General features: G+C 48.3%; 4 protein-coding genes across 4 annotated transcripts; 2 read left to right on the top strand and 2 right to left on the bottom strand.

Annotated features, from left to right (window-relative positions):
- Positions 1 to 4,780: 4,780 nt before the first annotated feature.
- FTJAE_9976 (uncharacterized protein) lies at positions 4,781 to 5,983 on the bottom strand (the record flags this gene model as incomplete). The annotated part of the gene is made up of 1 exon (XM_037356952.1): positions 4,781 to 5,983. One exon carries the CDS (start codon positions 5,981 to 5,983, stop codon positions 4,781 to 4,783), a length of 1,203 nt encoding a protein of 400 aa, XP_037202967.1.
- A 681-nt stretch (positions 5,984 to 6,664) lies between these two features.
- On the top strand, positions 6,665 to 7,518 carry FTJAE_9975 (cel1 precursor; the record flags this gene model as incomplete). Its single annotated transcript, XM_037356951.1, has 3 exons — positions 6,665 to 7,111; positions 7,168 to 7,420; positions 7,475 to 7,518. The coding sequence occupies 3 exons, from the start codon at positions 6,665 to 6,667 to the stop codon at positions 7,516 to 7,518; spliced, it is 744 nt and encodes a 247-aa protein (XP_037202966.1).
- A 253-nt stretch (positions 7,519 to 7,771) lies between these two features.
- On the bottom strand, positions 7,772 to 9,316 carry FTJAE_9974 (uncharacterized protein; the record flags this gene model as incomplete). The annotated part of the gene is made up of 4 exons (XM_037356950.1): positions 7,772 to 8,443; positions 8,494 to 9,004; positions 9,082 to 9,154; positions 9,202 to 9,316. 4 exons carry the CDS (start codon positions 9,314 to 9,316, stop codon positions 7,772 to 7,774), a joined length of 1,371 nt encoding a protein of 456 aa, XP_037202965.1.
- A 1,524-nt stretch (positions 9,317 to 10,840) lies between these two features.
- On the top strand, positions 10,841 to 14,011 carry FTJAE_9973 (uncharacterized protein; the record flags this gene model as incomplete). Its single annotated transcript, XM_037356949.1, has 9 exons — positions 10,841 to 10,843; positions 10,899 to 10,937; positions 10,989 to 11,063; positions 11,114 to 11,293; positions 11,341 to 11,409; positions 11,469 to 11,537; positions 11,587 to 12,006; positions 12,058 to 13,692; positions 13,745 to 14,011. The coding sequence occupies 9 exons, from the start codon at positions 10,841 to 10,843 to the stop codon at positions 14,009 to 14,011; spliced, it is 2,757 nt and encodes a 918-aa protein (XP_037202964.1).
- Positions 14,012 to 14,725: the final 714 nt, after the last annotated feature.

The following is a 14,725-nucleotide window of genomic DNA, read 5'->3' as shown; positions in this document are numbered from 1 at the left end:
GCGATAGCAATCTATCATGCTCTGTCCGATCGGAACGGTCGGTGTTGCAGACGGAACGCAATAATATTCATATGGTTTCAATATGATCATCCCCACGACTTCTGATGCTACGACTCACTCGTCCGGCACTTGAAGAGCCCTCAACGTGGCGATCCACGAGTCAGTGGAGAGAAGAGAGGTCTTCAGCGACTATTCCGGGCCTCGTCCGAGAAGCACCACCGGAGCCTCGGGGCGGGAATCTCTTATCTATACTTTCCCATCCCTTGTGTTCCCGCGTGATTCCCATCCGTGTCCGGCAGTTGCACTATCAATCAAGCCCAGCTTGTTATCACCTCCCGGAACCAGCCATTCCTGATACTTTTCGTTTGTTGCATTGTTGTGAGCACGTGTACAAAACGGCATTCTTACGGTTGACTTTTTGTGGGATGAACATCACGCTGTACAAGAAACAAAAGTCAGGGGGCCTCAAAGCCCTCCTGCTGCCATTGTCTGCAGGGTCTTGGATGCACGAATGACGACCATTTGTGCAAGACATTGATTCGCTTTCTTGAGTGACGCCATGCCTTTGGTGCTGATGGGTCAGCTCTCCCCTTTTGAGTCTGGCCAGTCTACTCCCCGCGATGGAATTCCATTGTTCTGCAGATGGTGGGAGGGTGAAGATTAGTGGTGACGCACAGTAACATAAACACAACCCCAACCCTTCTCTTAAGCTCAGTGCTCAACCAGAGAAGAGTCCATTGTTGATCGCCAGGTGTTCATTCCTACAGGGCATAGAGCACCGCACTCCTGTTTTTCGCGCCGCTGATCGGAGTCCTCTCCCTGCGCGTTCTTGGTGTAATCAGTGTTCCGAAAATTGTTTATCTTTTTTTCCTTGGTTCCCGCTCCCGTTTCCTCTGGCATTGATCGCCGTGACATCACTGGCAACCTCTTCTCTATCTTGCCCCAACCGAGTCACGAGAACAGGATTGAGCTGTCACCAGCTGAAGTGGTTCTCGACTCGTTTTGGTGATGGGCCGAAACTCTAGTACCCCCCCTCCCAGAGCTTCCCTCGTGCTCTCAGTCCCATCTCAGTTCGCTGGGTGTCTTTCTTATCGCTGTCTCCCTATTCGTGCTTGGATTTTGACCCTGCGCCCCATCATCCACTGGCTTGCCAAAAACGCGGGGTCTGTTCCCCCACACTCTGCAGGGTCTGAGAGACAAATTATTGCTGTTGGTAATTTTGTTCATTCGAATGTGAATCTGGGGTTGCGCTGACTTGTTATCTATCTTTGTTGGTCATCTTTGCCGTGCTGCAGAGTTGTGGGGTATCGCAGGTTCGTGTGCCAGCTACTGCGACAGTCCTGTCTGGCAATCTAGAAGTTAATTATTGATGATGCTCAGATCGAGATTTCAGCCATGAAACTCAAACCGCTGAGCTTCTTCGCATTTGCTCCTGGATAGGCAATTCAGCCAGCCCAGGGTGCCGTGTTGAGGCTGGCCTGTCTTACTGTGTTATTCAAAGCTCGCGTACTGGTCCACGCAACTCGTGAGCAGCCTAAACTCACCAGACTAAAATCTAAATAGATCGTTCGGATGCCTAGCTAAGGCTCCCGCGAAGCCCATGTTTCACACGGCCGTTGTCAGTTTTCGTCACGGGACCAGTTACGAGATGACCCTTTAGCGACCTGTCAGGTTTGGGATTGGGCTGTGCAGCGTCCGCCGCTCCTCTCTTCGCTCTGGCCTTTCCTCTAATGTCCTCCTATGCCCTCTCCTGTCCTGCCGGTGATCTGCAGTCCGCTCACTGGCTAATGCCCGCCAGCTTCCGTGCCTCACCCCAACCTGCGATATTCCGCGCCAGATCGCCAATAATTTTGGTGTTTATTTCGTCAAACGAATACGTACTCCGTACTTTCACTAGTTTGTTGGGTTACCGCTTGCAGTTCGGCGTGCATTTAGTGTGCTGCCCAGTCCACTGTTAGCCGCTGCTTCATGACGATGGCCAAGCGACATCACTCAGAAGACAAAAGAGAAAAGAAGAACGAGATTGAGTGACTTGATCGGGCCTCATCTGCGATCGAGGTGCATAAGACATCGAGTGCTGAAAACAAAAGTGCCATGCTGAAAGGAAATTCTGATCTCTATGGGACAGTCAAACAGCACCAAGACAACACCCGAGACATCCTTATCAGCACGTTTCGATCAAACATTACGGTCGACATCAAATCATGGATGCATTGGATGTGAGGCCCGTTATTATTGACCTATGATGCTTCACTCAGATTGTCCTGGTGAGCGAGTTATTCTAGGAAAGCCCGCGGCATTATCGCATGCATCCATATTCAAGAATCCACAACGCATTACGATGATTGAAATCCCATAATCTAGGCTCTTCTCTCGAAGTCTGCATAACTTTTAAGGTTACTCAAATCCATCTTTCGTCTCGAACTCAAGTCAAACCAATTGAGAAATAAACAAACAAAAGAGCGATATCGCCAATATTGGTGAGCTGTCGGCAGTACCGTGCGTGTCACCAAAATCAAGCTGCTCGCCAAGCTATCGGGCATGAGATATAAACTGATATCTCATGTTTTATGTTACACGTTTGAGTGCACGCATTATTCCAAGGGAATGGGCCGGCAAAGCTTGCTTTCAAAGTGGCGTGATCTTGAATCTCAGTTGATACCACGTATGGTTACACTCGACCCGGCGAGGGTGGGAGGACTTTTCATGGTATTGGAACAGATTGGGCACATCTGGATGCCCAAAGAATAAAAGGCTGCATCTTGGCCGTAACCGTCACATTCTTCCAAAAGGGGTTGCTTCTATTTCGGGTTTCTGTCAGATCCTGGTGAGCGCGCTTCCAACCATCTAGGGTATCTCGTCTGAGGGAGCAAATGAGTTCAACATCAAGGTTCGAGGTGTTGTACAAACTATTCAGATTACTTCCAAAGGCTGTGCATCCACCCACGGTTACAAGAGATTTGAATCGTTGATACAACATTTCATTGGCTTAGTGACACCAGTAAGAATCAACGTCATGTGACAAACTCGAACACAAGCTCGAGCGTTGCAAAATTATTCTTTGCGCGTCACCTCAAAATATCCAAGCTATCCCGTTCCTCTCTCACGATCGTTCATTTTGTACAGGGTAATTGGCATCGAGTTCGACCCATACACCCATCATAAAGGCGTGTGACTTTGCCGAACTCCGTCATCGTGCGGGTATAGCATCATCGACAGGTCCATATTTCTGTAGTGATGCAATGATCATAGCAATGATTGAGTCTTGTGTTTTGAAACCAGGACGCTGTTTGTCGCACAGAGTTGAAAGACACTCTATGTATAGAGGACGGAGGACGCGAGACAACTGCCGTAGCAAAAGTGAGATCTCATTGATATCCGTATCACCGCAGGGTAAGTCATATTTTTTGTATCGTCCAATCTTTCATCCATCAACCTCGATGAGCTGTAACTTGGTTCTCGTCGCCAGTCTCAAAGAGACGTATGGCAATATTCTTGAGTTTAGCAGACTGGCTTTATCTGAGGCTCATTTACAGAGGTGTTATCAATATAGATCAACGCTGGATCCGTTTTATGTTACAGTGTTATAGCTATGAATCTGCCTTGTCAGGAGCAATACCCAAAAGAAGCATCTTGTCCAACTTTCTCTAACGATTCTGAAAATACACCTGATCACTGACAATGGCTCTGCTTTAGGAACTCAAAGAAATTATACACAAGAACAACTGATTCCATTGTCTAGTTGTCTTCGCGGGTGACTCGGCAACTGATGCTAAAAACTCTTCAAACAATTCGATAAGTACGAAGCTTAGTATTATGAACCTAGACGCTATCCAAATTGAATCTCCGTTAGAGAAACTAGCTGATGGATATATAGAGCTTCCTGAATCTGTAGGGCTTTCAATCTCTCCAAGAGGGGTTAGAGTCGCCTGTGATTCTATGACACGACAGCAGGATATCTCAAGGTCAAAGACATCACCAACAACACCACAGACATTTCTAACAGTCCATTCAGTGGGAAGACGGTTCAAGGCTTGTAATATCCTTTGATAGAGGACTAACAAACCCATATCAGTTTTGTTGTGACTTACTTGGCGTCAACTTGTGTGCTCTTGCTGTTCTGGTCTTGAGACTTCTCAACACCACGATATTTCACATACGACCATACCTATCAGAGAACTCGGGATCCCGTCCGCTCTCCCATAGATAAGCTGATAAGGGGCGGATTAGTAGTTGGGTCGGTGNNCCCCGCTGTTGTATGTTTTTTGATCTTTTTGCTCCTGTTCAAGAAGCCTGGTCGCATCTTGGAAGATGGGAGAGGCTCGGTCGTCTTTCGGGTGCAGATGAGGTGGCGTAAAGTTGAGAGTTGCCTGCAAAAACAGTTCAGACGAGAGTGTCAGAGTTAGTTTCACCCTAGGTACTAGAATGCTGAAGTGGGCATCTGAGTGGGAACGTTGTGGGTTCTTTGTGAACAACACCCGGCATGTTTATTATGTAGCATATGTGACGGAAATCAAGTCATAGATGCCAGGAAAGTAAATATCACTTCATGGAGACAAGAAGAGCTAACACTAGGTCGTGCGTTTACCACAAAGTTCATAGGCAGTTAGACAAGGAGTACAGAATACACCAGGGGCACGGCAATATGGCGATAGTGACATACACCAGGCAAAGTTATTTCTAAATGTAACCGGATTCCAACGGCCTAGTCTAATTGAAAAGATTTCTATGCCCCTTTAGTTGAAGAGAAGGTGCTGAGCTCCATTATATAACTTCTGACCTACCCGACCGTATCGAATCTTGGAACAAAAGCACGTTCATACTCAGTGTTGCATGGTCCAAAGTCTCCTGGAACAACTTTGAATGGGTATCCTTTGACTCTAAAAACCTCCAGAGACCCCGAAGCAATGTTCTTGAGTGCGACCAGCGACCTAGATGGCCAATCAGGAGTCCTGTCAAAAACAACATCCAACACTCTGAGGTTCCTGAAGTATTTGAGACAGTCCATAGTATCCCTGGCTTCCGGAACCGAGAGTCTCCATGCTTCTTCACCTCCCAAACACACCTCAGACTGGGTGTCTAGCTCTTTTGGTCCAGGAGTAACCCACCTGCCATTGACCCATTCTCTTGGAGCAAGAAGAGGATCAACAGCAGCTTTGGAAGATGCTTTTCTTTTTCCCAAGTAAAGCTCCTTCAGATGAGTACCCTTGAACTCAAAGTATCTGGTCCACCGGCTGAAGCCCTCAATACCTATACCATCGAGAACTAGTACTTCTAGATTTTCGTGCGGTTGACTGGAAAGAAAGTTCTCCATGCCGCACAAAGCGCCACTACCAAAGTGAAGACCTCGTAACGAACCCAAGAAGGGTTGTGATCCAGACCGAGCTTGCGCGAAAGATGCTCTCAAATCTCGCGCTTCTTCCCAGTTTGTAATGAGGTCTCCATCAAGCTGTTGGAACGAAAGCGTCTCTAGCTCCGTCACCATATGCAGAAGGGCCAAGAGGGCAAACTCTGTACAGTCATCGTATATAAATCCCTCCCAGCACGTCCAAGGGATATCTTTTTCATTCCACCAAGGAGGACGCAAACCTTCTGCATTGAGGGTGTCTTGGAGTAGTGCCGCATCATGTGAGTGGTTCAATAGCCAATGCTCTAAAGCCTTATCCCGCTCTGTTTCGGAGTGAAGCTCCGTGCAGCACCTTATGTGACGGATAGACGGTCCGACTTGTGGATGTTTGACAATATTGGCCAGAGCGGCGACTATGTCGGTAGCATTCCCAAGGATTAGACAGGTGTAGAGGAGGTGTCGACTATGATTGTAGGCAGTCTTGCATGAAAGGACCAGGTTTAATAGGTCACGGTGGTGTTGTTGCGCCTTTATTGCCTCTTCTTGATTCGTGGGTTGGATGAATGGGGATGCATTTCTGAGGTGCTGAGCCGCATGCTCGGCAATGAGTCCCATGACCTCCAGCGGTAAACGCATGGTAGCTGAGTTACCGATCGACTAGATTTTGATACGGTATCTGACAGGCTTAGGGACGAATTTATAGGCAGGGTTCTGATGGCTATGGTAATGTTGTCTGTTTGGTGTTTCAATTCAGTGGTTGCCTGCAAGTCATTCTGATATCACGTGCTCCTAATGATGGTAATTATCTCGACTTCAATATCTCCATCGACAAGTGATGATGATGATGATGATGACAATTTACAACTAAATTCCTGAACCATTCTCATCTAGTCAGACGTGAGCCAATGGCTGTCAATTCGGTCGCGGAGTAAATATAAGGTATGATGCTTAATTAGGATGATGATTGAAGCTCCGAGCTTTCACTCCCCAATTGGGGAATTCACCCTGGCTTTTGTTTAGATCATGAGAGTCCCCAAAGTTAGAGTATTGAAAAACATTTGTTTGAATGGTGGAAATACTCGGGGGTGTTTCATCTACATGCTACCCGCCCTTGTCAATTAGTTTCTACTCAACGTCGTTCTCATCGCTATATAAGACGGCAGTCTTTCACGATAGGATATGATCGTCAAGCTTCTAAGCTCCATCACTCGGATCATTCTTTCATATACCATTGTAGCCCTTTCATTTAAGCTTATAGCTCTTCCATATACCCTTAAGCCTCTTTGCCCTACCCTTATAGCTTGAAAAACATTCAGCATGCACTTCCTATACTCTCTTCTCGCCACTGCTGGCCTGGCTGCTGCCCACGGATATGTCGAGACAGGCACCATAAATGGACAGACATACCAATTCTACAATCCTAACACCGATCCTTACATGAACCCTGTTCCCAAGCGTATCTCCCGACCAATTCCAGGCAACGGACCTGTTGAGGATGTCACCTCCATCGATATGCAGTGCAACGGCTACACTGCTGGCGGTAAGCCAGGAAGCTCACCTGCTGCTCTTCATGCCGATGCTACGGCTGGGTCAACTGTCAACCTGAAATGGACTCTCTGGCCTGAGTCTCACGTTGGACCCGTCATTACTTACATGGCTCGTTGCCCCGATTCAGGTTGTGATACTTGGGAGCCTGGCACCCAGAAGGTCTGGTTCAAGATTCAGGAGGGTGGGCGTGATGGAACCAGCAACAACTGGGCTAGTGTAAGTATAAGCCCTTATTATACGAGACTATAAGATTGCTGACGCTGTCAAACCAGAGCCCCTTGATGAAGTCTGGTAACTCGGGCGTCAACTACACCATTCCTCAGTGCATCAAGCCTGGTTATTACCTTGTCCGCCATGAACTCATTGCTCTCCACGCCGCCACAGGGTATCCCGGAGCTCAGTTCTACCCTGGCTGCCATCAACTCAAGGTCTCCGGCTCCGGTAGCACAACTCCTTCAAACCTTGTTGCTTTCCCCGGAGCGTATGCCAGCACCGACCCCGGTGTTACCTACAACCCTTATCAGGGTGAGTACTTTTCCGTCTGAGCTGAACTTTAAGCCGTGCTAATAGAGATAACAGCCACCACCTACAAGATCCCTGGCCCTGCTGTGTTCAAGTGCTAAATGCAATATCGACTTGTACTGAGCATCAAGTTCTCCCCACAAGTTGGGCTTCTCATTATGACTGCGAGCCAGTCAAGGATACGCATTTACTATTTGGTAGCACCGAGGTCAAGAACAATGTAGTTGTATATGTCAAATTGTAGTGAATACATATGGCCTTGGCGCTAGATAATACACTTCCATCAGAAGACAGAACCATGACAAAGTCGCAACAATGAAAGGAAAGGCCCAAGTGACCGGCTGTGAACCAAAATCATTTGGCATTGCCATTTGGTGGCGTTCTCGTACCGGAAGAACTGAACGTCGCCGCTCTTTTAACCACCTGCACAACCTCCCCTGTCGGAGACTCAGTATGAACCCACCAATGCCAGATGATCGCCAAAAGAACCACAAAGACAGTAAGAGGAATAGAAATCCACAACATGGTCCAGAATAATGGTGTAAGCCTAACGTCCCAGCTTGTACCGTCCTTCAGAATCTCAGACGTGAACAGCTGAGAGCCAACGACAGTAGCAACGCCAGTCGTTGGCAGAAAGATCATGGTAATAGCTGCAATGACCTTCATGGAATTGGAGTCCTGAATCATCACCATTGAGTCTTGCTGAGTGACTAGATTGAACGAAAGCGTGATGGCGTTGTCGATACGCTTTTGAAGACTGCTCAGTCGGAGTTGACTAGACGTAAACAGCGAGCGCCGATACTCAAGAGTTTCACGCAACTGTTTGATGATTGGTTCCCGAAGAGTTGTCTGCTCTGAATGTTGATGATTGCCAACATTGTGGAGAGTCGCGTCAACAAGCATGATGCATGAGTCGATTGCCTCTGCAATGTGGATGATGTGCTTGGCGCAATTGTGCATCGCAGAAAATGGGACCTTGGAGCTCATCTTGCGGATATTCTTGGAGTTGGCATACTCAAGGATCAACTACACCCATCAGTCAGTTGGGCATGATATATTAGAAGTAGGCGACTTACATGTTCCAATGAACCAAAAACAGTGTTCATCTTCCAAACAGTGTTGTCAACCTCAAAGTACAGAGCTTCAAACACTAGATCAAACAGAATATACGGATCAGCCGCAACATGCTGCCATGCCTTGGCGGCGACGAACTCATTAATTCTCTCCCTCACCTTCTGCATGACTCCAAAGCAGACAAGTGTGACACAGCCATTGTTATCAACTCTCAAGAAGAAGCCTGCGCGATGCCAACTATAGTCGGCTTGCGGGAGGGTAGAGATATGATAACCCATTGTGGCAGCACGGTTGTCAATCTCAGGCGCATTGCCGGGAGTTTGCTTGATGTCAATGTTCTTGCAGAGGAAGTGAAACCACGAGCTGGAGCCATGAGCGTCAGTGGAGCGCCCGAAGCTGTGACTGACAGATTGGAGACGTTCTTTGGTGAAGTCGCTGGGAACGTTGAGGATGTTGAAGAGCTCGACGAATTGGGAGAGGGCATCTCGACGGGGAAGATCAAGAGGTGCAAAGCTGGTGTTGTAAGTCTCTGCGTTTTCAGATGACACAAACCAAAAGGTATCGTCTTTTCTGTGATGAGACAAACTTACACAATCCTCAAGCTTGCCCTTTGCCGTAGACAACGGGCGTTAGGCTCCAGGTACCAACGGCCTTCTGGATGATCTACAAATGATCAGCGAGATTCCAACGGGAAAATTCAAGTCACTTACCGTGGGTTACTTCCCAGATGTTCAGCATCCATTGTGGAAAAGCGACTGCGAGCGGAGTTTGAGTCGCCTCTTGAGCAAAGGCATCATAAGGATTAGGCCTCTGAGTCCAGGACATGGTGGATTCGTTGCAAGTTACGACCCAGTATCACTTTGGCCAAGTAAATGGACTGTTGCTTTGCTTGTCTTATGATGGAGAAATCCTCCCCAGGGTCTCAGTCTCTAACACTTGGGGGCCTCAATTGTACTCCCTGCTCGTCCTAAGCACAAGCGCCGAACCCTTTGATCTAGGACCATGGCGTCGTGATTGTGCATTATCATTTCATTTCACGTATGTATTCTATTTCAGGGATATCGCAAGCTTGCAGCCATCAGGTGTGTCCAGACCAAGCCATGTTTCAACCACCAAAACGCCATATCCCCGTCTCTGAACGGAAATGGGCCACCAACGAGTCTAGATACAAGACCAACACCCCATTGGCCCATCTCTCGCGTAAAAATAATATAGTTTAGATTATCAAGCTTCCCGACCTCCCGGGTTGGGTTACACTCAGACCGGTCTAGTTTCCCAGGGCTGAAAGTCTCGTTGACCAGGGGTTCAATGTTATCAATGCTGCTATTCGCTGCGACCTCAACGCTATCGTTTGCAACTCCCGCACTTCTGATCATGTGCGTTTCACAGCCAAACGGAATATTAGTGATCCTGGAGAGGTTTTCGGATAGATAAATAGATCCTTGAAAAGGCAATCCAATGAAAATCCCTGGTGAGACATCTTCAACTCGCCCAGCATGCCGCTTTTGGTCAAGGGATCCCCTGTGGCTCTCCTCTCCATGGCGCCAAACCTCACAGGGCGTCCTATCCTGACACTGCGTTTGCGACAATATGTCAGGGGTTGTGATACTCTCAAAGCCGCGGGTAACGCCATGGCTGAATAGTCCTAACCCCCGGCCCCCAACGGCCAATATCACAGTTGCAGAGGCTGCGAGTGACATATCGAGACTCAGCCGCTTCTGATAGTTTGCTGTTCGAGCCTCAACTCCACGGAATATGCCGTCCCTCAACTTATCGCCAGCGGCCTATCACCGTTGCAATATTGTGAGGCTGCATGCAGGAGGTCAAGAATAGTCACACACGTTCACACCCCTTGATATCAGGCCAAGGGGGCGGTAAGAAAACTCAGGACCTTTCCTCTAAGTGATGAAAAGACTGATGGAAGCTTAGTATAACTTAGGAAGCCTTTAGGCCTGTTTATTTTAGTACCCTGGTTTATTGTCCGAGGTTTTTCTTCTCCCCGAGGCAGGCTCTGGACTCAGGAATGAAGGGGCTCTGCACTTCCTGAAAGGTCTAGGTCTCCGGTGGCAAAAGGAACGGTGCTATCAAGCGCGTATATTAAGATATAGTTCAAAATCGGAGCCTAGGCTCTGTGTTCTCATAGGATGCATGTGTTACACCCATTCAGCTTCATGCTCAGCTCCTTCTAGTCAGGCTGCGGCTCCTTTGTGACATATGCCGTAGGGCTTGCTTGTGATTTATTAGCGTGGAGAAGAACCACCTGTCGGTCTCAAGGACTTTGACCCTTTCTATTTCCTTCATCCCGAGTTTTATCACTTTCTCTTCATCACAGCTCTGCTTATTTGAACCATGGTATTTCCCTCTCGTCTTCTCCCTTGCTTCATTCAGTCATTGACACCTGTCACAGGCACACGGAGGGCACTGGGATCCCAACTCTGTTGGCAATGTAAGTCGACTTCGCTTTAATCTGCAGAGGACTGGTATTAACAAGACCAAGTATAATCAGACACCACCCCCTGCTGTACCTCACCAAGCCCACGGCGGTGCATATACTCCAGGCAGCTCGGTCGTCGTGAGTATCTATATATCTCGACTACCCTCCCAGTATCTCATATTCGACAGTCCTACCAGAACCAGCCATACACTCATCCATATCAACAAGCTGTATCGCCTTCCACGAGCCCACTCTCGGCCCAGTCCCACAGCTATCCAGCTTCCCCTGGGTCGCTAGGATACCAACAGTCCATCCCTCTTGGGCAACCCCAGACTCACAACACAATGCAATACCAACAGCCATCTATGGTTAGTAACTACACATCATCTACTATTGCAACCACTGACAAATCCAGGCCTACAATGGTCAACAAGGTGTCATCTATCAACAGGGTTCTAGCAGTGGTCAGCAGGACGGACCAATGGTAAAGCTCTTCCGTGGTTGTTTTTGTTTCTAGTCTCTAAATTGAACATTTCTCAGCAGAACAAAGGTGCCATTGTCCCCGTAACTACCACGCCTCTCACGACTTCGACCAGTCCAAATGAGAAAGAAGTGAATACTCTCCCATCCTATGACAAGTGCTTGCTGACAATGCTTTCAGGTTTCTGAAAAGGAGTTTCCTGTCAAGCTCAAAGGAAGCAAGCACTTCTTTGATTCGCGATCCATCTACAGATGGCGTAATCCTGTTTTGTACCAGAAGCCTGGTTATACTTACACGAACAGTGAGGTTAAGTTGAGACATAGAGACTATGCGGGTCGTGTCTCCTTCAAGCCTCGTTCAGATCGGTATCTGCACCACAATGATGGCTACCTACGCAACATGTATGTTGCATGTGTTGATTCCATCTATGAAGGCCCTGGCACTTCAACTTGGAAGAGAACCTATGTTCGCAAGGTCGCTCCGATGAAGGTGCGCATTGCTACATGGATCATTGACTTTAGCTACGATCCCAAGAGTTGGGAAGATTGGGGTATCATGGTATTGAGAACTTTCCCGGCTGCCATTGCCATGGCGCTTGTTGTAAGTTTGCGTGTTGATAAAATATTGTGACAAGTATACTAACATCGGCAGTTCTGGGATGGCAAGCCTAATGTCATCAAGCGAAACCTCGCTTATGCTCCTGTTCTTTACAGGTATCATGGCGACGCCAAGGTCTGGAGCAATTTGCTCGAGAACCGCAAGGGTTTATCCCTTATGGCTCGTAACAATCAGATCTATCGCATGTTGAGACCTCGCTATCTCTGCTTCCTTCGTGAGCCGTTCAACGACGAGAACAGAGGAGTAGATGTCCGCAGCGTCGTCGAGTGGGAGAACAATGAGGGACAAGACACAAACCTTGCCTATCTCTTCGTTGCCTACTCGACTGAGCATTTTAGCCATAGCTCTGAGCAGGACATGATGGCTCTTCATCATATCGCTGAGACCGCTTGTCGAGCTGCAAAGCTTCCTGCCTACTGGATCGCTTGTAGCTGCATGCGCGATGAGAATGAGCTTGAGTCTGATGTTTATCGCATCTCAGATGTTCTCCGCGGTTCAGACAGGATGGTCATCGCTGTTGGAAGGGGTAAAGGCTCCAAGGCTGGTCACTCAGGCAAGGCCAACACTGAGTCTCTTCTTCGCGAGTGGGGAAGTCGGATGTGGACTTTCCCTGAGGTTCTTCTGAGCCCAGGCCGAACTATCTCGGTCTACACTCGCGATGGAAACCTCCAGTCCCCCTTGGTTGTCGCCAAGAACCAGTTCGCTGCTCTGGTTTGGACGTACATGGACTCTGACATGGCTCGCCATCTGATTGATCATTATCTCGGCTCCATCAACCTGAGTCGTCTGGAGCAAGCTGTTCTGGCGCTCAAGTGTCTCTACAGCCGCCACACTACTGAGTATCTCCCTGGTGACCAGGCTTATGCCCTCATGGGTCTCTTGAGACTTCGACCTCAAGTTGACCGAACCGACACAGCCTTCCAGGCTTTCTCAAGACTGTCTTTGGCAAACGACTCTGACAGACTCCTCGAGAGGTACATCTGCACACTCCCCCGAGACAAGGATCAGCCATGGTACGACATGGAGGATGCCTATGAGTCAGCTCTCTGGGACATTACTCCTTATTGCCAGGTAGCTGGTATCGCCGACAAAGACACCATCATCATCGATGGTGCCTGGGGCATCTCCATCCGCTGGAAGACTTTCTATCCCGTGTACTGGTCTACTGGACCGTCATGGAAGAGATACTTCGCAGCATTGGCAGTTGAGTGGAACGGAGTCTTCTTCATCATTGCAATTGCACTCATTGCAAGTGGTGCATCCGCTAGCAGCTCTTCTGGCACTTCCTCTAGCAGCCCGTATGGTTATACCACCGGCGCCAGCGCTACTTCTGCAACTGCCCTGATTGCCCCCGGTGTCATCTTCCTCCTCCTCTTCGTCTGGATCTGGTTGATCACACCTAACCTGGTTCGAGTCATTTATGGTGGCAAGTTTGCTGATACTCAAGCCGAGATGTTTGGCTTTGAAGGGCATCTCAATGCCCCCACTATTGAGAGGTCCATCTTTGGAGGTAACTTTGGTCGCTTCTCCTGGAGCACTAATGGAAGCCCCCTCAGCCGAAGTGTCGTTAACGAAGATGGCGAGCGCGTGGGGGTCGACCCTTACAAGGATCCTGAGGTGAGGATGAAGGTTGAGGCAGCCAAGCAAGCTCGTCCAGGCGACATGAGGGTGAGTCACTTTTGTCTTCTGTGGCCTTTTGATTGTTGACTAACAATTTCAGATTTTCACTCTTGTAGATACGTACAACATGGAGTTGACCTTGTTCGAGGCTGTCAGGCCACCTGTCACTCTCATGTTCTGTGCTTCCGAGGGTGGAATGCAGCGAGCTATTGGATGCTCTTATGAGTGGGAGACGCAGACTATGTATCGCGAAACAGTCCTAAGAATGCCCACAACAGCCTTGAACCGAATGGATCGTGTTCCTCGATTCCGCATGGGAATTCAACGACCTACGTATCCTTCTGCTCCGTTGAACGGGGCTGTCTAAGTATTGTAATCGGCTACCATGGAAATCTGGCTTGTATAACTGTTTTCTCAACTGACATTTATCAAAGATCGATCATCAGTCAGTTTGTATCTAATTTACTTTCCATTTCTTCTAATTTCACAAACTTTATATCGTGTGAAGTAAAACAAATCATAGTTTCGCCGACCCTTATATAGCCCTGCCCCCAGCTTCAGCGGCTGTTCTCTACCTTAGTTTTATCTTTTATGGCCTGGCAAAGCAGGAAGTCAGGTTATATCCTTTGTACACAAACACAGTCGCGCCAATGATGAACCCATGACAATGAAGCTATCCAACCTGCAGGACGGAGATGCCCAAGCAGACAGTCTACTCAGTGGGCTGTTTGATATACTGGGAACTGAGGCACAGAATATTACATGTTAGCATTGTGGCGAGGGTCGTTTATTCCTTCCTCTTCTTCCTCATCCCTACCTTCAAGAGAATCAGCCTCTTGCCCCTCGCCCTGATTTTTCTCATGTTGTTTACGGAATGAGGTTCGGTACTTACAGGTGTTGTAACCCATCCATGCATGAATGTAGCACCACATTGGGAGCATCGCGCCTCGCAGGTACTCAGGGGCATTCGATGTGTTTTTCAGAGAGCCGTAGTCATGCACTTAGGCTTTCCATGCCAATCTTTTCCTAAGATTGCCACCACGAATACACATTTCCTCTCCTCAATTGTGCTTCCGTTCGC

This window comes from Fusarium tjaetaba (genome assembly GCF_013396195.1).
Source record: "Fusarium tjaetaba strain NRRL 66243 chromosome Unknown NRRL66243_c0000229, whole genome shotgun sequence".
NCBI lineage: Eukaryota > Fungi > Ascomycota > Sordariomycetes > Hypocreales > Nectriaceae > Fusarium > Fusarium tjaetaba.
This window is presented reverse-complemented; position numbering and strand designations above follow the sequence as displayed.